We start from the raw sequence: 23,692 nt of genomic DNA, 5'->3' as shown, positions 1-23,692 counted from the left end.
GACGAGATGATAAAAAATGATATATTGTATGCATTTTTATTATTAATTTGTTTTACAGATAATTTTCCTTATTATTAGTAGTAAATTAATTTAAGCGACAAAAAAACTGAGGCGCAATTTGGGGAGCCAAGCCAAAAGAACATGCTTTCTAAAAAGAGCCGGAATTCCCATCACTAATACGCACTTGGTGGCGAGGTCTCGGTGGATTTGCATAGTAAACAAACTTAATATTAATATGATAACGCTAATTCCCTTCGTGTCAAATCCAGATTATAAATTTGATATATTAAACCAAACTGGATGCATTTCCAAAAATGTAAAAGAATGCTATTTAAACACACATTCACGTTTCAATAAAAGGCACCTATTAGAGTTTACATGTGAACCAAAAACCTCGAGTTCTTGACTTCAGCATGACAATTATGTTTTAACCAATATTTACCCAGTCATTTTACCTTTAACTGTGAGTTTTGAGGGGACGAAATTATCCACTTGATGTAAAATACTTAAACTCGCATCGCTGCTGACTTGAAGCAGACACGAAACGTCAACGGTAAGTTGTTGTTCATCATTACCCGTGGTGTTTGTTACCATAGTAACCATAAACACATGTAGTGAATACTGTATATTTATGTTGCTGAAGGGGCAAAATACACAAGATAAACGACAATATTTTATGAAATATATATATTACATCCATTGTAATGAGTAAATTAATACAGATAAAATAAAAATAAAATACGAGTATATAAAAAAAGGAATTGTTCTTTTTGGTCTTCGACGCGCGCCGTAGTGACGTCTTCCGGGTTCATGACTGTCACCTGATTAAAACAATTCATATCGTGTTGTTAGTTGTTAGCCAATTTTGTTAGTTGTTCGCCAAATACACTGAGTTTTTTGAAAGAGTTCTTGATGCATTTTAATGAAATATTTTAAGCATTGATGTCGGCTACCTTGAGGGAAATGGAAAGTGGCGTCGTCTATTAATTTTAAAGGTGCGTCAATTAGCCACACAACCGAACAAACAAACGCATTTAAAGTTCGAACTTCAAGACAGACAGCCATTGAAATACAATTGTTTTGTCAATTGCCCTTTTGCAGTTTTCTGGATCAAACAATCTGAGCAAAATGCCTCCGTCTGCAGCTGTCATCAGTGGGCTCCAGAGAATGGTTCTATATGAGACGAGAGCCGTAAGTGGATCATATATGTCGTAATTTATCACTTTATATCCACTACTATCACCAAACTCGCCAATGTAAAACAATAACTTGTTTCTCATGATTACCCAAGTCGTGAATTGGTCCCAAAATGGGGACGTTTGAAAATATGAGTTTATTTTCTGCAGTTATGAGTCAGAAACACTAAGTAAATGAAGCTGTGTAAACTTTGAGAAGAACAACCGATATAAAAACGCTTCGAGAACGTAAATATGTGCTGTACAATATTGTACTATTACCGTCCATAGCTGGAGGGCAACTGCAGGTTTGGTCGTGGACACTAGATGACAGCAAAGGCTTTTTTATTCGAATTTGCTCATGTTGAAAGCCTAACTTCAACTAATTTTAACTTGTGTCCTTAGTGCAAGTAAACTAGTTAAGTTCATACTGTCTCCTTATTATCTAATTTAAAACGGATTCTTTTATTACAGACAGTGGCCTTTTTGGTGTTCAATTACCTGCAAGGAAACTAGTATTTTTAGTTTTTTTGGGTGAATGTCCGCCTTAAAAATGCCACCATTTTTATTCACAATGATTGTGACCTTTGTTGATACCTGTGCAGTTTCCTAATTAATTTGTAGTCAGCATTTTTTTTTTTCCCGCTCTCAGTAGCATCTGCTGAATGGCCCTCCGGATATACTTTCACTGGTTTTAAGAGTTTGGTTCCTTGTGAGATGATTAAATGCAATATCTCCCCACTCACTCCCCGTTTGCAGAGGTATTTTTTGGTGGGAAGCAACCAAGCTCAGACCAAACACAGAGTGCTGAAGATTGACCGCACAGAACCAAAGGATTTGGTCATCATTGATGATAAGGTGAGCGAGCATTAGTGCAGCGCTAATGATATAATAGTGGCGTTGTATGGGTTGTGTATGGTCAAATTGTCCCCTCTGCTTTGATGTGTTTGCGACCATTTATGAGCTGCCGGGAATTAATTTGTTTGTAACAATGCAGGGTTGTTATGATGATGATGATAATTGTTATTATGAAGCATCTTCCAGTAAGTATTCATCACCACATGCTACCATTCTCTGCCATTATTGTGTGTATAGTAACATAATGGTATTGACACTTAGTTGATGCTTTTGAACGCCCTAGCTGTTAATTCAACTTTTTTTTCCATGTATATTTATTTCATTTTTTTTCTTGCAGCATGTTTACAACCAACAAGAGGTGCGTGAATTGCTCAGTCGTCTAGACTTGGGAAACAGGACAAAGATCGCCCAAAAGGGACCGTCGGGCCTCTCCAGAGCCGTGTCAGCCGATGGCATCGTGGGTACGTGCGCTTCGTCTGCTCTCCGGTCACGCTCTTGCGCAACAATGGCATCAACAACCATTATGGGCGACACCAATGGAAACATGTGCTTGACACCACAAAGGTCTTAGTTGTCCAGGTGCAGGTGCTGACCTGATTTTGCAGATGACTGGCCGGAATTGGGAAAGCACAATGGAAGGCTCACCTGGCAGTTGAATGCGATTCATGATAATAAAGTGCTCTCTATTTTTCAGTTTTCACATAATCATCATCTGTAATGTACATGCACGCAGCTTTTTTATGTTTATTGGCCTTAATATTTTTGTCGGGTGGGGGGGAGATTTACATTAAATTCATCCATTGTTTCTCAAGATGTGAAACAGTTCTGTCGATTTTTTTTTTTCCTTCAAGTTTTGGAAATCAGGTCACAAGCACATTATATATGTCAGGCCCGAAACAGGAGTGACTTGAGTGACATCTCATCAACCTTTGCAATCGTTCTAGAAATGTCACTTACAATACAGGCAGGGTGACTACCTGTGAGAATGTCATAGCTCTTTGTCGTCGTGACCTACTTTTTGTGAACGTATGCGCTTGTGTCCAACATTAAGATACATACGAGATTTCTTATTTATGTAATTTTTATTTATGTATTTTTCTTTATTTCTTTATTTCTTTATCTATATCTTTCTTTCTTTATGTATGTTTTTATGTATGTATTTATGTATTTATTTACGTGTTTATTTGTGTATTTAATTATGTATTATCTATTTATTTATTTTTGGGGGGCTATAATTGTGTCGATCTGGGATTCGTCTTGCATTTATGTTGCTGAGCAACATGTTTCAGGTGCTTTCTAACAGCGGAATTAATCATCTGAAGTCATTCGTAGATTTGAGCTATTTCCTTGAAATGTAATGGGAAAAAAAAAGAGTTTTTTTTGGTATGGCTAACATCTGTTTAATTTCAAACAGTATTTCAGAATTTCCACAGCTGAGAAATTTTCTAAACTCAATTATAGCTTAGAAACAAGAACACCACCAAACAAAGAGTCTCAAAAAGTAAATCCTGAATGTCCATTTTGTTGCAAATTTACTTCCTGTGAATTGGTGGTTCATTAAATTAAAATATGAATCTCATTGTCCAGGTAAATTTTGTGCAAAACTTCTATTTTGTGTTATTTTGACAGGCTTTGTGCGCTTCCTGGAGGGCTACTACATTGTGTTAATCACCAAACGCCGAAAAATGGCCGACATCGGGGGTCACTCCATTTATAAAATAGAGGACACAACCATGATCTACATTCCTAATGACTCGGTCCGAGTGGCGCACCCCGACGAAGCCAGGTAAGACCCCGTGGATTGGAGTTCAGAACCAATTGACTTCATCTGTGTCATTTGTACCTGATGGATCTTTCAACTCTTCCTCAGATATGTCCGAATCTTTCAAAACATGGACTTATCCAGCAACTTTTACTTCAGGTAATTTTTTGGTAATGTTGTTTTACACTAATTTTCAATTAGTTAACTCATTCATTGTCAGACGATGTACAAAAATGTGTCTACTCCATGCCAGGGTTTTTGTCATTGTCGCTCAAATTCCTGGACCTACAGAATATTCAATTTTAGGACTACATAACATTCAATGCAGCGTAGGAAACCTTAGACTCTCTTCTTTAATTAGGGAAAAAAAAGTTAGTTCCTAAATTATATGAGTCTGGAGTTATATGAGCTTGAAATGAGGGTGGCTGTTCAAATTACAATGCAATACATATTGCGCTTTAACAACAGCTGAAGCTGGAACCAAGCGCTAACATGGAAATAAAAGACAAATGTTGCCCCCTTGTGGAAGTGAAAAACATTGCCAGAGGTCTGGCCAGCGCTTTATCGGCACCCAAGCAAACATTTAAATCCTGAACTAATTCAGGAATGGCGCTCTACGTCATATTTTCAATTCCCGAATAAATTCAGGAATGGCAGTGAATGAGTTAATTGTGGATGCATGGCATTAAACTGTTTTTCGCTCTTTTAGTTTTCCCAGTTTGAAAAATAAGTCAGATACAGTAAAGTCTCGTTATATCGATATTCAAGGGAGTCCGAAAAAATATCGATATAACCAGGACTATCGATATATCCGACCCTGTTTGCATGTAATTTTCTCCGTGCGTGCATAGAAATAGTATCGATATAACCGGGACTATCGATATATCCGATATCGATATAACGAGACTTTACTGTATTGCAACCACTGTGTCGTTGTTGCCTGTGAATGTGTGCACACTGTGATTTAAATTTATTAAAATGTTCTTATTTAGTATATACAGTAAAGTCTCGTTATATCGATATCGGATATATCGATAGTCCCGGTTATATCGATACTATTTCTATGCACGCACGGAGAAAATTACATGCCGCAGGATCGGCTATATTGATAGTCCCGGTTATATCGATATTTTTTCGGACTCCCTTGAATATCGATATAACGAGACTTTACTGTATTTATTTATCTTGTTTATTATTTATTTGTCTTATTTATTATATACTACATCACAGCTACAGCTATGACCTGAGCCATTCGCTGCAACACAATCTGACGCTGCTCCAGAGGCCTTATGAACTATGGTGGTCGCCATCCTCCAATGTCGAGGGTGAAGCAAACAAGCAGAACAAACAGGAAAGCTTTGACATATTTGAAGATGAAGGTTTGCCCACTCAAGGTAAAATAAAGTCCGGAATCCTCCGTATCCCTCCTCTGTTTATGTTTTCTTACGACCCATCTGTTTTCCTGTCCTCTTCCACAGTAGTTTACGGCGTGCGCGCTGAACCCTACTACAAGTACGTGTGGAACGGGAACTTGCTGGAATGTGTCAAAGACATCGTACATCCCGACTGGCTCTTGTATATCATCCATGGCTTTTGTGGACAGTCCAGTATCCTTTTATTTTTGTGGTATCTCCCATATCCAGTACAAAATATCATTTGCTATGTGTGGAACCCACTTAGTTGGTCACATTACTGCTACCTACAGAATTGGGGTGGAACAGTATCACAGGGGAGGTTGTAACTTGTCAATATAATAATAATGATGATAATGATGATGATGATGATGATGATGATAAATAATAATGGTAATACCGACAATACTGATAATACTGGTAATACTGGTAATTTTATATTTTTAATTTAAAACAGATTCTTTTCTTACAGACAGTGTTTTTTAGGTGTTACCTGACATGTTTCGGCGTATACTTCCGCCTTCGTCAGAGTGTCTGTAAGAAAAGAATCTGTTTTAAATTAGATATCAAGTAGACAGGATGAACTTAATACTAATAATACTATTCATACTAATAAGACGAATCATACTAAGACTACTACTACTACTACTACTAATAATAATAATAATAATAATAACAAAAATAATAATAATACATTTCATTCATAAGCACCTTTCAAAACTCTCAAGGCCACTTTACAGTCAACAGTCAAACCTCAGTTTTCAACCATAATCCATTCCAGAAACCTTTTCGAAAACCAATTTGGATGAAGACCTAAATATTTGCCGTTATAATCAACATAATTAATGTTTTTTTTTTTAATCATGATTTAACAATACAAACACACCTGCTCATAATGGAACGCCTCACAAGGATAAGTCGTCCGTCACAATGATACATGACAGAAGCAAGTGACGTATCAGGAAGCGGAGGGGAGTCGGGTGGTGCATTATGGTGCACTCAGTTTGGTCCAGAACCCATTTTCGGTTGTCAACCGAGGCATGAAAACCCCCACATTTTTGGTCGAGAACCATGACGTTCAAAAATCGAGGTTTGACTGTCTGTTCTGGGTACAAACTATCTGTCTAGCATTCTAGCGAAACGATGAGCTAGCTAGCTTGTTTGCTAGCTAGCTAGCTAGCAAACTCGATCTTACTGCATATCGGTCTATTCGTTGAATGCTATATGTCCATAAGTGGCTGACATCTGTCAGCCGTGTTCCAATTTTGACTCCTTCACCCCTCCAATCGCAGAGCTTTTAATTTACGGCCGCCCGGTGCACATCACCCTCATCGCTAGGCGCTCCAGCAAATTTGCTGGCACCCGCTTCCTGAAAAGAGGAGCCAACTGCGAGGTACAAACTGGTTGCGGGGGGCAACCAAGGAAAACTAAGGCACAAGGCCCAGGTCCAACAGCTTGATTGGAATGACTCATTTTGTTGATGGTGGGGAGGATTTATTTGATCTGTGGGCTCTCCCTTGACTATGCATGAGTGTCACAGCGCGTGGGAGGGAGGGAGCAACTGCTTTTATGTTGCTTCTTTTCAGTTGCAAACACGCCAGGTTGCTTTTTAGCGATGTAATCATTCATTCAATCAGTCATTTTTTTCAAAGTGCTTGAAATCTTACTTTCAACTGTTTTCAACGTTTTTAACTTTGAAAGGGTTAACCTGGGAAACAAAACTCAGGTGGTGTTGACCTGGGCAGCGGTAGTGGAATTATTAATCCTGGTTAGTGCTTCTTCCTGTTTAGTGCTCCTGACAATGTGTAGCCTTTTTAAAGTGGTGGGCTTTGTTCACATTTTCTGGCATCTTCTGTTTTCACTTTACGCCTCTTACCGGGCCTATCAGTGATTTAGATCATGATCCCCGTTCGTGTCATGTGACGTGATTGGATTAGATTGGATTGGATTAGTCTTTATTAGTCTCTCAGTGGGAGAAATTTTCATTTCACAGCAGCAAAGTGATGGAAGGAAGAGAAAGGAAAAGAAGAAGTAGAAAAACAAAATATAGGAGCTGCTGTAAAGGCAGCCAGTCTCGCCACGCCATTTTGAAGACAAAAGGACAAAATATATGACAACACAAAGACAGTCATTTAATTTTAAGATGTTTCTGCACCCTCTTATATGAAGCAGTTCCACATGAAAGTGAGGATAAAAGCGTCCTTTTCACCAGTGGATCAGGGTCGTCATGTTGAAATGTTCACGTCTGCCCACAAGATGAATTTTGAAAGCAAACACGAAGCAGTAGCATCCATTAACAAAAATAAATTGTCTCACTTCTTCTGTCCCACGTAAATCCGCTTCAATTCCAAGCCGCGACAGTTCCAGAGTTCTGCTCTGACGCTCTTTTCTTCTCATCGCGGGCTCCTCAAGCTTTGAGTTTCTCTTTCATTTTACGGTCAAGGCTGTATGTCAGTTCGGGTCATTGAAAATGCCAAAAATTCAATCCAGGGTGAAAGCAGCCGATCGCCCAAAGTCATTCGAGGGCAATTTTGAATGAAAATGAATCAATGAAAAGATGTTCCAATCTAACAATGAGGATTATGACGATGGCCGACTGTGAGCTTTTTGTGTGTGGCGCTCACGCAGGGGGACGTAGCAAATGAGGTGGAAACGGAGCAGATTGTCCACGATGCCTCCGTGATGTCATTCTCAGCGGGAAGTTATTCTTCATACGTGCAAACGCGAGGTTCAGTCCCGCTTTACTGGTCCCAGGACATTTCCACGATGATGCCCAAACCTCCAATACGATGTAAGTTTTTATTCTTTTTGGTTTGTTTCAATATTGATAATCCCAAAAATTGTATACCAGTGGCATCTGGTCAACAAAATATATCAACGCAAGGGAATAGCCTTTGCTAAGGACCTTTTTTTTCCTCAACGGGAACCCTCGTGGCAGGACATCCTCATCTTTTATCTCTTGTGACACAAAAGCAGGGCTGCAGTCATCCCGAGATGACTTTTGTGCTTCTGAAAAAAAAAAAAAAAAAACGATTTACCTCATCACGCTGAGCCAACTTCGCTCCCTGTCATTACTTGTTTCGGTGTGACCATGTGTACTTTGTCCTTTCTTGGCCTCCAAATGTCAGAGTCAATTCAGTTGCCTTCTATTATAAATCACTCCTTATGTAATCCCAAGAGTCGAACCGCCAACCCCCCTCCCAAAAAATATATATTTATAATATAACAAAATATATATATATATATATATATATACAATAATGATTATTTTTTGTGGGGGGGTTTCTTCTCAAGTCTTTTTTGAATAAAGTTGGATTGGATTAGCCTTTATTAGTCTCGCAGTGGAGATATTTACATTCCGCAGCAGCAAACTGATGAAAGGAAAGTAAGAAGTAGAAAAAAAACAAAATACAGGAGCTCCTGTAGAGGCGTCCATTCTCGGGCGCCATCTTGAAGTCAAAACAACAAAAAAACTAAATAAATAATGTGACATAGCACAAAATACACAGACATTCATTCAATTTTAAGATGTCTCTGCACGATCTTTGTTGTATGAAGCAGTTTTAAATGAAAGAGGAGAGGATATAAGCGTCCTTTTCACTAGTGGATCAGGGACGTCATGGTGAAATGTGCACGTCTGCCCACTAGCTAAATGTTGAAAGCAAACATGAAGCTGTAGCATCGATTGACGCAAAGAAATTGTCTCGCATCTCCTGTCCCATGTAAATCCGCTTCAATTCCAAGCCGCGACAGTTCCACACACTGTCCGACAGCAACCGACCTTTCCGCTGAACAAAGCGGGGCTGTGAAAATGCTGACCATTACAGGCGCTTTTTAAAAAAACAGCTCAATCACCCCAGAGCTGTCTAACGATGACAGCCAAATGGCACCGACATTCCTCCCAATCAAAAACGGTGCTGGCATATTTGTGCTGCCAAAAAGGCGCAACCGCTCAGCAGAGTAGCAGAGTCTCCTTGATGAATGTCGTGGCCATAAATGCTGAAAAACAATCCAGATGCGTTCAATGTAATGCACAACGACTCAAAGTGACAAAAGAAAACACAAAAACAACAAAACAAGCAAGATGGCTGCCTACTCGGGCGCCATCTTGCATTTCTATTTTATTTCATTACTCTCAAATTTAGGTTTGTATAATCTCACAATACTGCTCTCCCAAGATGAAGCGTCACTCGGGTCCAACAAACTCTCAAACATCCGCGAGAGTCACGACAAAATATCCATCAAGACAACGAACTGCGTCAATGTTCATCTTGTCCCTCAACTGCTTTTTTTTGCCTTTTTTAATCTCCGCTGTTATCATTTCCTCGGTTGCGCACGGCTTAGCGCGGCTGCTCCCGTGAGCAGCCATGACAAAGGGCAGACGATCCAATCGTCTTCATTAAACGGGTCAAATGATACGAAATGGCCGCTCTTTGCATCATGTGGGTCAGGGATGTTTGGGATGGATGTGTCCATCTGATACGGTGTGAGACTCGCTAACAACTAGCACATTGTGTTGCGTAAGAAAGGTTACTTATAACGTCTGATGACTTTCTTACAGCCGTGAGGGGTAGGTAGGGGGGGCAAAGTTAATTAGAAATGCACCTCGAAATGCACCGTGTAATTAAAAACAAAAAAATTATTAGGTTTCATTTCGTGACACATTATGAGAATAACTGACAAGCTGAGATATAAAATGACGACACCCCTAACGTGGCTTTTTCGGAACCAAGTTGGTAGTAGTTGTTGCAAAATTGGTATTTTATCAACGTTTGCAACAAACAATCTTCGTTTGGACTGGGATATTGTTGATAGAAAATAGACAGAATACAAGTTATCATATTTAAAAAGTTTCATGGTCTTGTATGATTAGTTGGCCGAACACAAGGCCCACAATGGAAGCACTGAAAATCTGGGGTCATTCTGAGGTGAACAGATACAGCCTGTTAAACTGTCATCCCCTGGTAGGAGATCTGGCCTTGGGCATAATTCAGAACTGTATTCACATTAAGTGTATTTACTAACTAGCTATCTAGCTGGCTATCTATTAGCTGGCTAGCTATCTTGCTAGCTATCTGTTGGCTGTCTATTAGCTATCTACCAGATGGCTGGCTTTCTATCTATTTAGCTTTCTATTGGCTATATAGCTATCTGAGTGGCTAGCAATCTGGCTAGCTATCTGTTAGCTATATATTAGCTATCTACTAGCTGGCTGGCTTTCTATCTATTTAGCTATCTATTAGCTATATAGCTATCTGGGTGGCTGGCTATCTAGGTAGCTATCTGTTGGTTATCTATTAGCTATCTTCTGGCTGGCTAGCTAGCTTACTATCTATTTTCTCCCGGGTTGAGTGAACGCTGGCGCGTGTGGCTGCCGCGTGTGGCTGCCGCTGCTCACCCACAGAAAAACTTATCCCGTGACTGTAAAGTGACCTTGAGAGTTGTGAAAGGCGCTTATAAATGAAATGTATTATTATTATTATTATTATTATTATTATTATTATTATTATTATTATTATTATTATTATAAAATAATAATAATGATCATTCGATATTTGATTTCTGTAATTGTCGTGTAATTTGTTTGTGTACAATATCAGTCCACTCTTCCCTCCACTATGCAGGAAATGAGAATATTTGCCTAACATTAGCGCTATTTTTGCTGGTCATTTGTATGACAATCAAAAAAATTCCAATGAATTTAGCATAGCCCCTAAAAAAAAACTAGCCTTGATTTTTGTCATTTGATTCTCTCTGATAGTGGACCAAGCAGATCCATATGCGCACGTTGCCGGCCTTCATTTTGACCAGATGCTCCAGCGATTTGGATCACCCATCATCATCCTTAACCTGGTCAAGGTAGGCTAATAAACTCGTGGAAGGGAAAAACATTCCCAGAGGTCTGATCAGCGCTTTATCAGCACCCCCGCAATGAATGAATACATTGAGGAATGGACAGTTAAAGGACAACCGACGTCTCCGGACAAGTTGTGTCCATAATTTGTAAAATGGCTTCAAATGACTTCGACTGGGTGTATTTTAATAAGATTCCACCGCATATAGCTATATTTTACGTTTTAAGACTCACGCTGAACATTCAGGAAGTCTTGTTTTTGAGTTGGTGACGAGTCCTCACGTGACGTCAGAAAAGGACCGCCTCCTGACCGTAAAAAAGACGCATTGTAGCATCTTTCCATCACGTCAATGTATTTTGCTGTACTGTTTTTTTAAAAAAATCTTGTGTTACATCCAAAAGCCGCCAGCAGAGGGAGTCCAAGCTCCATGCAAGGAATATATCAGCCTGTGGAAACGGGCTGATTCATTCCTCACAGGAACTGGTCGCCATTTTTCTGCCTCTTTTGTGGGACGTTACATTGCAGTCCAGATGCCTCAAAATGACACGAAAGGACTTCTTTAATCGATGGCAAACATGTATGCTTTCCTCTTCAGAACTATTTGAATCATATTCATAATTGCAAGACGTCTTGGCGTGACGTCACGAATTGGGGGCGGGACTTTCTGAAAATGGCCAATTCGCAGCTCAATTTTTTTGCAGATTTTGGACACTTTAAGTCATTTTTATTGACGTTTTGCATTTGACTAAAAATATCATACTGCGTGTTTTGGGTATTTTAGATGCTATAAAACGTTTTTCTGATGTCAGTTAAAAAACAAAAAAGTGACGTCGGTTGTCCTTTAAGTCACAGGTCTGAGTCTGGAGGCAAGGGGCTTAAATTTTCTGTATGGAATTTGCACCCTGGGCTTGCGTGAATTGTGGTTACCATCTAAATGTCAGCGAAAAGTTGTGAAATGAATGCAACAGCGTGACTTCTAACTATGTAAGCGCTAAAAGAACGTATTAGCTTTCCTCCACCTATTTTCTCGAATGTCTTTGCTCGTTGGGGATATACTCGGAAAGTGCGAGGTGACTCGGCGTCGAGCTCAACAGCAGACTTGCAAATGTCACTGCAGTTGGTCCATTAGAAATGGACTAAGAAGAAACGCGACATTTCTCTGCACCTGAATGCAAAAAAAAAAAAAAATCACATCCGAAATTGCCTGCGAAAATGCACCGCCGGCTTCCTTTGTCACATCGGTCTCACGCGGCAATCTCTCATTTGTATTGCGCCGCATTGCCTCGCACAATGGGGAGCGCACACATCTCTGCCGCACACTCTTCTCCGGTTTGGGTTTCAGGCTCACGTTGTTTCTGGCCAGGGGAACCGTGAGCGTGCGAGGGGGAGCCAATCGCTGGCCTTTGAGATCCACACAAGCTTCGGCCATGTGATCTTTTTTTTTGTGTGTGTGTAACTATGCACATGAATAGTAGTGGACCCCGTCGCCGTAAACAACGCCGCTGTGCCTTACACCCAACGGACAGTTAGACAAATAAAATAAGAAGCAATTATCGGTAAATATATAGCTTCCTCATTTCCGAGCTGGTCCTGTGGTGGCTTCCGAGGAAGTTGAAACGTGCACATGGCTCGGCATGTGCATCCCTTTTGACTTTCGCAGCTGCTTTAATGAGCAGTTAATGATGAATTTGTTTTCATCGAACATCGCCACAAAATGACAAAGTGCTTGTTTACTCCACGATTGGGCTTTCAAATGAAAAACAAAAATCCTCTTTGTTTGTCATTAACGCTATTCAAATTATTTCTACTGATAGTAAACATGTTTTTTTGTTACACACGTTACATTGTGTCCATATTAAAACTATATTATATACAGTAAAGTCTCGTTATATCGATATCGGTTATATCGATAGTACTGCTTATTACGATACTATTTCTATGAACACAAGGAGAAAATTTACATGCCGCAGGATCGGATATATCGATAGTCCGGTTTTATCGATATTTTTTCCGACTCCCGAGAATATCGATATAACGAGACTTTACTGTATTACAAATGTGAAGTAAAATGAAGATCCAAAAAGTATTCTTCAGCCTGAAATTTTTGTGGGAGTCCTTCAATTTCTCTCTGTGGTCAGGGTGTCCCCCTGGGATCTGTCTCGTGACCCATGTCATTGTAAAATGAGCTTTTTAGCATACCTGCTGACACAATGGCGTCCGAGTCGGCTACCATCTTGCTTGTTTTGTTGTTTTCGTGTTTTTTTTTTTGTCACTTTGAGTGACCAGTGTCCAGTGCAGAGCAACCATGCGTATGTGGAACTGTTGCGGCTTGGAATTGAAGTGGATTTACGTGGGAGAGGAGATGTGAGACAATCTCTTTGCGTCAATGGATGCTTCAGCTTTGTGCTTGCTTTCAACATTTAGCTTGTGGACAGACGTGCTCATTTCACCACGACATTCCTGATCCAGTGGTGAAAAGGACGCTTTGATCCTTTCCTCTTTCATCTAGAACGGCTTAATACAACAAAGAGGGTGCGGAAAGTGTTGAAGATTGAATGTGTGTCTTTTGTTATTTTTTATTTGTTATTTCGTTTTTTTGTTATTGTTGTTTGGACTTCAAGATGGTGTCGCAAGAGTGGCTGCCTTGACAGCAGCTCCTGTATTTTGTTTTTTCTACTTCTTCCTTTTCTTTCTTCCTACTTTCATCACTTTGCTTCTGTGAAATTTAAATTTCTCCACTGCGAGACTAATAAAGGCTAATTCAATCCAATCCAATCCAACCTTTGGCTCAAAGAAAAGGGACACACAAGTTCTCTTTTCACAGCCATGTACTTTGGAGGAGCAGCGCACATTAGCACGGATGCTTTTGAAACAACAAAAACAGATTCAAAATGAAATTAATACAGAATCCTGACTTTTGTTTAAATGAATCTGCACGTCTCAATACTTTTGCCCGGTAAAACTCATCGTGATTATGTGCCAATTTTGGAACCGCGACAAATGTGCATGTGCGCTTTAACAAGTCCATGTGCGCCTTTAATTGCCTCTCATCAGCTTCTCGTTTTTTAAAAATTCATTATCTCCACTTTTCTTTGTCCGCCTGCACGCGTGTGCGTGCCAGACTGCATAACCCGTGCACGGGTGTTATTTAACAGTTGCTGCGATGATGTCGCAGGTGGGGTGGGAGTGGCGGGGGGGGGATTAGATCTGTTCAATGATTCAACCAAGCCTGTGATCACGCCGTATGATCGTTGGGACAAGTGCACTCAACAAGGCGGACGAGGAGAACAGAACATGTAAAAGACAGTCTAATGGAGCGTGTTATAAATGACACATGATTGGCATACACTCCGTGCGGGAATAAGATGTGCAGGTAAAGGGCTCACCGTGGCGGCTGTTGAAGGCGTTTTGGTCCTTGATGAGTACATGCAATGATGTACTATAATTAGTAGTCGTAGTAGTAGTAGTAGTAGTAGTACAAAAACAGCTGACAATGGGGTGCCTCAAAGTTTCAGAAACTTTTTTTTGATTAGATGTCAATGTGTTTTTTTTTCCCAAGTCGAGTTCCCTATTTTGATGCAAACATGACCCCCCCCCCAAAAAAGTAATAATAATAATAATAATAATACATTTTATTTCAAGCGCCTTTCAAATCTCTCAAGGACACTCACAGATAAGCATAGATACAATAATAAATAAAACAGTTATAAATAGACATAAATACACAGAAATTGCAATTTTAAATAGGTGGGTTTTGAGTAGACGGTGTTCTTTCACCAGAATAAATTAAATAAATAAATAAATAAATAAATTAATAAAATAAAATAAAATACATTTGATTTAAAAGGGCCTTTCAAAACACCCAAGGACACTTTACAATTAAAAGAACAAGAAACACCAGAACAATAAAACCATAAATAAAATGGTTTATTTATGGTGAGAGCTTTTCCAGCAGCTCCTGTATTTTGTTTTTCTACTTCTTTCTTTCCTTTCCTCTTCCTTTCATTACTTTGCTGCTTTAAAATGTAAATTTCTCCACTGCAAGACGAATAAAGGTACATCCAATCCAATGTCCTTGAGTGTTTTGAAAGGCGCTTAATAATTAAATGTATTATGATTATTATTATTATTATTATTATTAATTTAATAAATACTAACAGCTGATTAAACTCATTAAAAACTAATTAAAGTTTGTTTTTAACCTCTTTCTCTTCTTTTTTTAAGCAACATGAGAAGCCATGTCTGTTTCTGAGCAAAAAGCAAAGAAAGTTTTGGTGCAAATCATGCAGAAAAATTATTTTGCCAATTTTTTTAATAGGGATGGACAAACCTAGTGTTGCCTGTTAATGAAAAAAAAATCTGCGGGTGTTGTGTTTTTCACTTCCATGAGGGGCACAACGTTTGGCTTTTGTCCATGTTAGCGCTTTGTTTCAGCTTCAGCCTTTGTTAAAGCGCTATATAAATCAATATATATGTATTGTATTGTATTGTATTTTGGACAGCTGGCCCCATTTCAAGCTCGGATAACTCCAGACCCTCCTAATTTAGGAATTAACTCATTTTTTTTCTTATGAAATAAGAGAGTCTAAAGTCTCTTATGCCGAATTGAATGTTTATGTAGTCCTAAAACTCAATATTCTGTGGGTCCTGCAATTTGAGTGAAAATGACAAAAACCCTGGCACTGGAGTGGACACATTTTAGCACATCGTTTGGCAGCGAATGAATTAATGTTAGTTTCTTGTTTAGCAGTTTTGTTCCTTTGTTAAATGTTTATTTTTATGCACAAAAGCCTTATGCACTAAAAAAAATACATGTGTTTGTGCCCACGTAGAAACGAGAAAAACGAAAACATGAGAAGATTTTGAGCGAGGAGCTCTACCCCGCCGTCATCAACCTCAACCAGTTCTTACCGCAGCAGCACGGCATTGAGTATATCGCCTGGGACATGGCGCGCTACACCAAGAGGTTGAAATACAAGCAGCACCACCACACTCATTCACACTTTTTTTTCCCGATTGTTTGAAGGACAACTGATGCCTCCGGACAAGTTGTGTCCATAATTTGTAAAATCACTTTAAATGACTTCTACTGAGCGTATTTTACAAAGATTCCACCGCGTATAGCTATATTTTACATTTTAAGACTCGCGCTGATTATTCAGGAAGTCTTGTTTTCGAGATGTCACGAACAAGGGGGCGGGACCTTCTCAAACGGAAACTTTCTGAGGTCATTTTGAAGTAGTTTTGGGACACTTTAAGTCATTTTTATTGATATTTTGCATTTGACTAAAAATATCAGCCTATGTGTTTTGGGTATTTTAGATGCTATAAAACGTTTTTTCTGATGTCAGTTGGGAAACAAAAAAAATGGTGTCCTTTAAACAGTTTTCTGCATTGGGCATATGATATTAAAATCATTTATCCTGGAAATTATTTTGATATGACACCAAAAAAAATGCTTGCACACTGTATTACAATACTTGTTTGCTTCATGATAAATGTTTTAACCGAATATTTCTCTTTATTTCCCAGTAAATTATGCAACGTTTTGGACCGTCTGAGTATGATTGCGGAGAATGTCGTGAAGCGTACCGGGTTTTTCGTGAATAGATCCGATTTCTACTGTCACACTATTCATCCGGATGAACGGTAAGACTCACTCTTTCATGAGCTTGTTATTGTGTGTGTGCCTTTCCAAAAATGTTTTTTTCTTCTGCTGCTATATTATTTTCAGAAGCAACAGCAAAAGTGCATCCAGCTTTCTCCCACTCGCCTCCATTTACATCCAAACATACTTCAGATAATACATAAATCAGCACTTTTTTTTCACCCTACCTCCTTGCCACTCTGAATACTTAATGTAAATTATGTCCAGCGGTGGTTGCGTCGCCGTCAATGTTCCCCCATAACGAGCTGAGTAGATTGCCGCCTGTGTAGCGTACGCCAGTCTACCGCCTTCGTCTGCACGTTAATCACTTGCGTTGAGTGTTACATAAAAGCGCAGGCATTGATTAGCAGTGTCCTATGTCTGACGCGTCCCTGTTTGACTTTATTTACATCCTAAAACCGAAGGGGGTAAAACATTTGTCGTCAAAGGCCACTTTTGACGTAAAGCGGATTGTTTTGAAATGCTTTTATAAATATTTGTTTTGTAGCGAATTGGTCTTGAAAAACATTCACTGTAAGACGATGTGCAAAAATGTGTCCACTCCAGTGCCAGGGTTTTTGTCGTTGTCGCTCAAATTCCAGGACCCACAGAATATTGAGTTTTAGGACTACATCAACATTCAATGGAGCGTAAGAAACCTTAGACTCTCTTCTTTCATTAGAAAAAAAAACAGTTAATTCTTAAATTATATGTGTTTTAGAGTTACATGAGCTTGAAATGGGGGCAGCTCTACAAAAGGCCCCCTCGTGGGAGGGAAAAACAGTGCCAGAGGTTTGACCGAAGCTTTAACCGCACCGCCCCAATTCGGGGAATTGAAAAGCATGACGTGAATGAGCTAATTGAAACCAATCAAAGATTCATAAATGTGTTTGAAATAACTTGTTTCAAAATAATTCAACAATACTCACAGGCATGTGTAGTTTATCCTCTGCAAAGAACAAGTAACATTAACTCATTCACTGCCATCCACAAATTTATTTGGGAATTGAAAATAAGACGTCGAGCGCCTTTCCCGGTTTTGTTTTTTTTTTCATGCTTGAGTGCTGGTAAAGCGCTGGCCATAGCCTCTGGAAATGTTTTTTTCCCTTCCACAAGAGGCAGCATTTCCCTTTTTGCCACGTTAGTGCTTTGTTCCAGCTTCAGCTGCTGTTAAAGTATTTTTTTTTTCAACAGATGGGGAGATTTGGGTGGAAGCATTTCTGTCAGTGGGCGAATACAGGTCAGTCTGGTGCATTGTGGGGATTTTTTTTCCGATATAGTAATGTTATCGCAAAATAAAAATAAAAATCCAGCCGTCAAACTTTATTTATAATGCACTTTTCATACAAATATATGCAAGTCAAATTGTATGCAGTCGAAATTGAACCGAAAAAAGAGGACCCTCCCACTCTACCATATGCCCCACACACACACACACACACACACACACACACACACACACACACACACACACACACACACACACACACACACACACACTAAAAACAATTCTAGCACTACAGTATTGTTTGTTTGTTTTTTGTTTTTAATCTCCAAATGTAATTTTTCATCCGCCATCTGTCCAGACCGGCGTGCTCAGAACCAACTGTGTTGACTGCCTGGACCGAACCAACACTGCCCAGTTCATGGTGGGCAAGTGCGCACTTGCCTATCAACTCTACGCACTAGGAATGATTGACAAGCCCAAACTCCAGTTTGACACCGATTGTGTGAGGTAATGCTCCTTTTTTTCCAATTAGTATCTTAAAACAAATAAATGGCCACCACATGTACAGTTGTGTTTGTCAATATGTGTACTTGCTAATTCGGGCTTTTTCAATGAATACGCCTTTGCAAATTAGAAGCAGAAAAATTATGCACAGCGGCTTTAATCACCTAATCTATACGCTCAAATCTCCCCTAATGTAGTTTGCTTTGCATCTTTTCACTATTTGTCCTCAGGCGTGAACCCTGAATAAACTGGTTTTAGGAAATATATATACAAACCAATTTTTTTTAATTGTAAATTCTAACCATTTTTAGACAATCTGAAATTGTCTCCTTCCTCTGGATAGTCTCCTAGCGTGACCCCCTTTAGAGCTTTGATTTCTTTTTTTCTTTTGATGGCAATGCATCCAACTTCTGAATAAGCACAGGCGCCCCAAATAATACACTCCCCCGTATACTTCATAAATCGGATGACATTTTGATTTGGATCATGTGCTTAGCTGCTTAGCACATGATCCAAAATGTTTAAAAAAATGCTAAGAATTAACTAAGAAGAAACAAACTAGCATAGCAACTAACTCAATATATATATATATATATATATTTAAATCAGTTTCCTTTTCTGCTTTTTTTTTAGGTTGTTTGAAGAGTTATACGAGGACCACGGTGACACGCTTTCGCTGCAGTACGGCGGCTCGCAACTTGTACACCGGGTTAAGACCTATCGAAAAATTGCGCCATGGACTCAACACTCCAAGGACATCATGCAAACGCTGTCGCGCTACTACAGCAACGCTTTTTCAGGTGTGTGTGAGGAGAGAGAGACAAAGACGCCAGGCGCTCGCGTTGTCATGGAAATGAAGTCATTTATGAGCAAAAAAAGTAGTTATAGGTCTGCAAAGTAACATTTTCAGATTTTTCAATCCAATTTTGGATTTTTATTTTTTATTGGGAGTAGAAATATTGTTACAATAGATAGTGTGTTGAGTTTATTAATGTGATTTTTTTTAAAGGGCGAAAAACAACTATATTTTTACATAATGTAAATATACACCTGTAAATGTCCATACTTTGATATAAGATTATGCATTTGGCAATATTACATCTAATATTGCAATACCATTCTTGAATTATATGTTTTCTTTCTCGGAAAATCCAAATTTTCCCCTAAATAGTTATATATATATATATATAATATTATAATAATTATAATCTTCTTCTTTTCCTTTCGGCTTTTCCCTTCAAGGGGTCGCCACAGCAAATCGGTGTCTACCATCTTTAGAGGTTTGATCCGCATGTTTGTTTTGGCCAAGCTTTTACGTCGGATGCCCTTCCTGACACAACCCTCTGTATTTATCCGGGCTTGGGACCGGCACAAGAAGACTTATGTCCCTTTGTGGCTACAGAACAAGCAATTTACTCAGTAAAAGGCTCCCATACACAAAATGGTCATCGGCACAGCGACATTCAAAAAAAGCAAAAACTATACTCACCATTTAATAGTAAATAATAATATAATAATAATAATAGGGTAATATATATACATAATAGTTTCTCCTAAATAAGTTAATTCACAACAGTGGCATGTTTTCAGGATTAAAATGCTATTTTTTTGTAAAATGGTCATAGAATCATATAATTTTTTTTTCGGTGTGTAAAATGTTATTCTCCTCATGCAACTTTATTTTGAAGGTCTAAACTCCAGTCACATTTTGAATTGTGCTATCACAAGCTATGACTTAATACTGGCAAGAGCAGTTATTTTCATTTAAGACTTTTCTCATATTGATCTTCATTTTTCTTTGAATACTAATACTTATACTTATTATTATTAATATTTATTTATTTATTTATTCATTCATTTATTCATTCATTTCTTCATTAATGTATTTATTTATTTATGTATATATTTATTTCTTCATTTATTGATTTTTTTATTTTGGTGGCTGCTCTCCTGGTTGTGCTTTCCAGATGCGGATAGACAGGACGCCATCAACTTGTTTCTCCAAGTATACCAACCAACAGAGAACAGGCCTCACCTGTGGGACCTGCCGACGGACTACTACCTGCATCAGAAAAGCACAATGGCCCTTCCCTTGGATAGACGCAGGTAACACACAAAAAAATGTATTTGCATTTGGCCAAATATTTGGGAAGCGAATAATATCCTTGATTTTATACTTGGAGATTTTTAATACTGTATTTGAATTATACACTGTATTTTTCGGTGTATAAGGCTTATCCCACAGCCTTAATTTTCTTCAAAAGATCACCCTGCGCCTTGTACGCAGGTGTGCCTTATAATGTGGTGTGCCTTATAATCACAAAACATTTGTATACTGACTTATTATATTTGAGAAAAAAAATATTTATTGAAAGTGCGCCTTATACTCCGGAAAATATAGTATATAATTTTTATCAGAAAGAAAGATAATACAGCTAATTTTGGTTTTGTTACAATCCAGTTTTGGTATTTCTACCTAAATTATTGAACGCCAAAATTTCTGTCCCCGTTTTTGTACATCAAAAAAGAAAAAAGGGTTATTTTATAATACAAACTTTTAATAAATCAATGCAATATATTTATTTCCATTGTTATGCTCAGCATTTTTTAATACAAAAAAAAATGGTTCGTTTTTTTGTATCATTTTAACTATCCGGAATAGGTATCTAGCTTGCTAGGTTTCTAGCAAGCTAGCTAGCTAGATACATAGATTGATTTGTTGATATATAGATAATTTATTAAATATATAATTTATTACAGACATAATTTATTGGATGGATGGATAGATAAATAGATTTTTTTTGTGGTTGTGTAGAGATAATTTGTTTTTTTCTTTGTAAATATAAAAACTAGGCCAAGTTGCTGTTCCATGATGATTTTTCTGTCTTTTGCTTTGCACGCTTGGTCAAGCTTGATAAAAAATGTTTTGTTTGCATGCAGTTATCTTTGTGCTGACACAAAAGTAGACCTACTTTCCCGCTACTGGCCGGTTCATTTGCCCACAATGGGTCGAGGTGGCTCAGCCTTTATTCCCAGAAATTAACTCGGTCGCATCTGAATTCATGTAAACACACACAAACACACACAAGAGGGTCATCATCACACTCAATGAATTCATGCCAATTGATCACACAAAATATAATGAATGATGCACAAGAGCGTTGGGCGTGATCCGTCCGTGTTCCTGTCAGAACCAGTTTTATTATATAGGTTACTGTCTATGTCGCCCCCAGAGTCCAAGCCGCTTGACATTTAAGCATTTTCTCTTTTGTGTTTGTTTGTTTGTTTGTTTGTTTGTCTTTTCGCAGCTACACGTTGTGGTGGTCAGAGGGAGTCTTGTCTTACTTGCCTATCGCATTTGATGAAGGTAACAGCGATATGCGCTTTGCAGGATAATTTTGCACAAGTTAAGGAAATTCTGGTGGAGTCAAATTGGAAAATGTGATGCAAGAAAGTTTTCACAATTAAAAAAAATGGATTCCCTTGAAATACGTCTGTGTAAGCTCTCAGTTGTACAGGAGTGGTCCATCGATGAAAAGGTTTCTTCAGCCGTCATCTGTACTTCTTTGAAGGTGTCGGACGTTTCGCTTCTTATCCAAGAAACTTCGTCAGCAATATATATACCTATATATATATAAATATATATAGGTATAGATATATCAATATATGTAGGTATAGCTATATATATATAGGGCCTAAACTACCAGTAAGACTTTAGTTTGCTGACGAAGTTTCTTGGATAAGAAGCCAAACGTCCAACACATTCAAAGAAGTCCAGATGACGGCTGAAGAATCATTTTCATTGATTCCCTTGAAATGAAATTGTCATTTTCGGGAAAATAATTATGACCGCTATGTGAAAGGTTTTGCAAAAAAATCAATTTGCTTGGCAGTCCCGTGCGACGAAACCATGAAGAAATTATCGGTGAAGCGAGTGAACCGCTTCGAGGAGAGTATCGACATCTACACAGAGTTCTTCAAACCCTACGAGCTCACCTCCTTCGACGACACCTTCTGCAAAGCCATGACCAACTCGGCCCGGTGCGACGGCATCTCTTGCTATCTATGACGCCGATGCTAACTCCGCTATGCTAACCTCTCACTTCTCACTTACAGGGAGTTCATGCCCAAATCGGTCGGAGTGGATCCTAGCCCGTTCACTGTCCGCAAACCGGAGGAGACAGCCAAATCCGTGCTGGGGTGAATCTCTGCATCCATACTTCTATCGTCAAAGTACATAATTGACCTCAAAATGATTGACAGGATGGCAGCAAAACAATTTTTTGGTATAAATGAAGCTCTTAAACTTACTTTGACATAGTTGCTTGTTACCAAGACTTCACAATATTCACAATCTAAAAATGTCAGATCAGAATCAGAATCATCTTTATTGGCCAAGTATGTAGAACACACACGGAATTTGTAAGTAGCTGGAAAAGGTGGTGGGCAGGGTGCGGAGGGTCCAGTAGAATTTTCTATTTACCACCCTTGTCTTGATTCTTGCAGTGTGCAAGTCGTCGGCAGTGGACCAATAATCAAATCAGCAATTCAAAAGTACAAGTGCAGCTGAGCATGACTACTCAAAATGAAGCTCCTCACTTCACTTTGACCATAGTACCTATGTGATGTACCTTCAAACATGTAACCAGCCTGTACGGAAAGATGAAAGATAGGGGAACACAGCAGTAATGGTTGAACTTTTATGAGTGCTGAGCCGACTGTCATTCAACCCCCCGACCCCACCAAGAAAAACCAAAATCTCAGTTTGCCATTAGGGCTGATGGATGGATCTCTCTTCCTAATCTCTTTTGAATAGCGGTGAGACAAACTACTTTGAAAAATGACTCCCAAATCTTCATCAACTATGAAACGGTTTTCAGTCTCGTTCGTGACTGACCTGATTAATTTGACAAACCGCCGCCATGCAACTTTGTCGACATTTTACATATGAACCTGTTTTTTGTTTTGTTTTTATTCACCTTACTTGAACTTTAACCCCCCCCCCCCCCCCCCCCTCTCCCCAAAACGTGATCAAATACCTGTTGGTGCTTTTCCCGTAGCAATAAGAGCAACAAGGAGGAGACGGTGGTACACAGGAAGACGGCGGCCAGCGCGCCCCCACCGCCCAGCGAGGAGGCCATTTCTAGCTCCTCCGAAGACGATTCTGAAGAAGACCGCGATGACGACGCCTCCGTCTCGCAGCGCTCCACCCCTGTCAAACTTTGGACCGATTCTGGAGAATGCAGTCATG

General features: G+C 39.0%; 1 protein-coding gene across 1 annotated transcript in view; it reads left to right on the top strand.

Annotated features, from left to right (window-relative positions):
- Positions 1 to 816: 816 nt before the first annotated feature.
- fig4a (FIG4 phosphoinositide 5-phosphatase a) overlaps positions 817 to 23,692 on the top strand; it is a 32,124-nt gene continuing 9,248 nt past the window's right edge. Inside the window, exons 1-21 of the mRNA XM_089022636.1 lie at positions 817 to 995; positions 1,102 to 1,191; positions 1,935 to 2,033; positions 2,371 to 2,494; positions 3,663 to 3,819; positions 3,904 to 3,954; positions 5,026 to 5,189; positions 5,274 to 5,402; positions 6,500 to 6,600; positions 7,836 to 7,998; positions 10,969 to 11,066; positions 15,895 to 16,028; positions 16,595 to 16,711; positions 17,904 to 17,949; positions 18,296 to 18,444; positions 19,075 to 19,241; positions 20,409 to 20,547; positions 21,750 to 21,808; positions 22,335 to 22,482; positions 22,558 to 22,641; positions 23,502 to 23,692. The exon at positions 23,502 to 23,692 is cut by the window's right edge and continues 8 nt beyond it. Coding sequence (XP_088878762.1) covers positions 1,129 to 1,191; positions 1,935 to 2,033; positions 2,371 to 2,494; positions 3,663 to 3,819; positions 3,904 to 3,954; positions 5,026 to 5,189; positions 5,274 to 5,402; positions 6,500 to 6,600; positions 7,836 to 7,998; positions 10,969 to 11,066; positions 15,895 to 16,028; positions 16,595 to 16,711; positions 17,904 to 17,949; positions 18,296 to 18,444; positions 19,075 to 19,241; positions 20,409 to 20,547; positions 21,750 to 21,808; positions 22,335 to 22,482; positions 22,558 to 22,641; positions 23,502 to 23,692 — 2,383 coding nt within the window. The 5' untranslated portion in view covers positions 817 to 995; positions 1,102 to 1,128. The remainder of the gene's footprint in view (positions 996 to 1,101; positions 1,192 to 1,934; positions 2,034 to 2,370; positions 2,495 to 3,662; positions 3,820 to 3,903; positions 3,955 to 5,025; positions 5,190 to 5,273; positions 5,403 to 6,499; positions 6,601 to 7,835; positions 7,999 to 10,968; positions 11,067 to 15,894; positions 16,029 to 16,594; positions 16,712 to 17,903; positions 17,950 to 18,295; positions 18,445 to 19,074; positions 19,242 to 20,408; positions 20,548 to 21,749; positions 21,809 to 22,334; positions 22,483 to 22,557; positions 22,642 to 23,501) is intronic.

This window comes from Hippocampus bargibanti, linkage group LG19 (assembly GCF_051943395.1).
Source record: "Hippocampus bargibanti isolate YZ-2025 linkage group LG19, ASM5194339v1, whole genome shotgun sequence".
Lineage (NCBI taxonomy): Eukaryota > Metazoa > Chordata > Actinopteri > Syngnathiformes > Syngnathidae > Hippocampus > Hippocampus bargibanti.
Note: the sequence above shows the minus strand (reverse complement) of the source record. Positions and strands in the feature narration are given on the sequence as shown.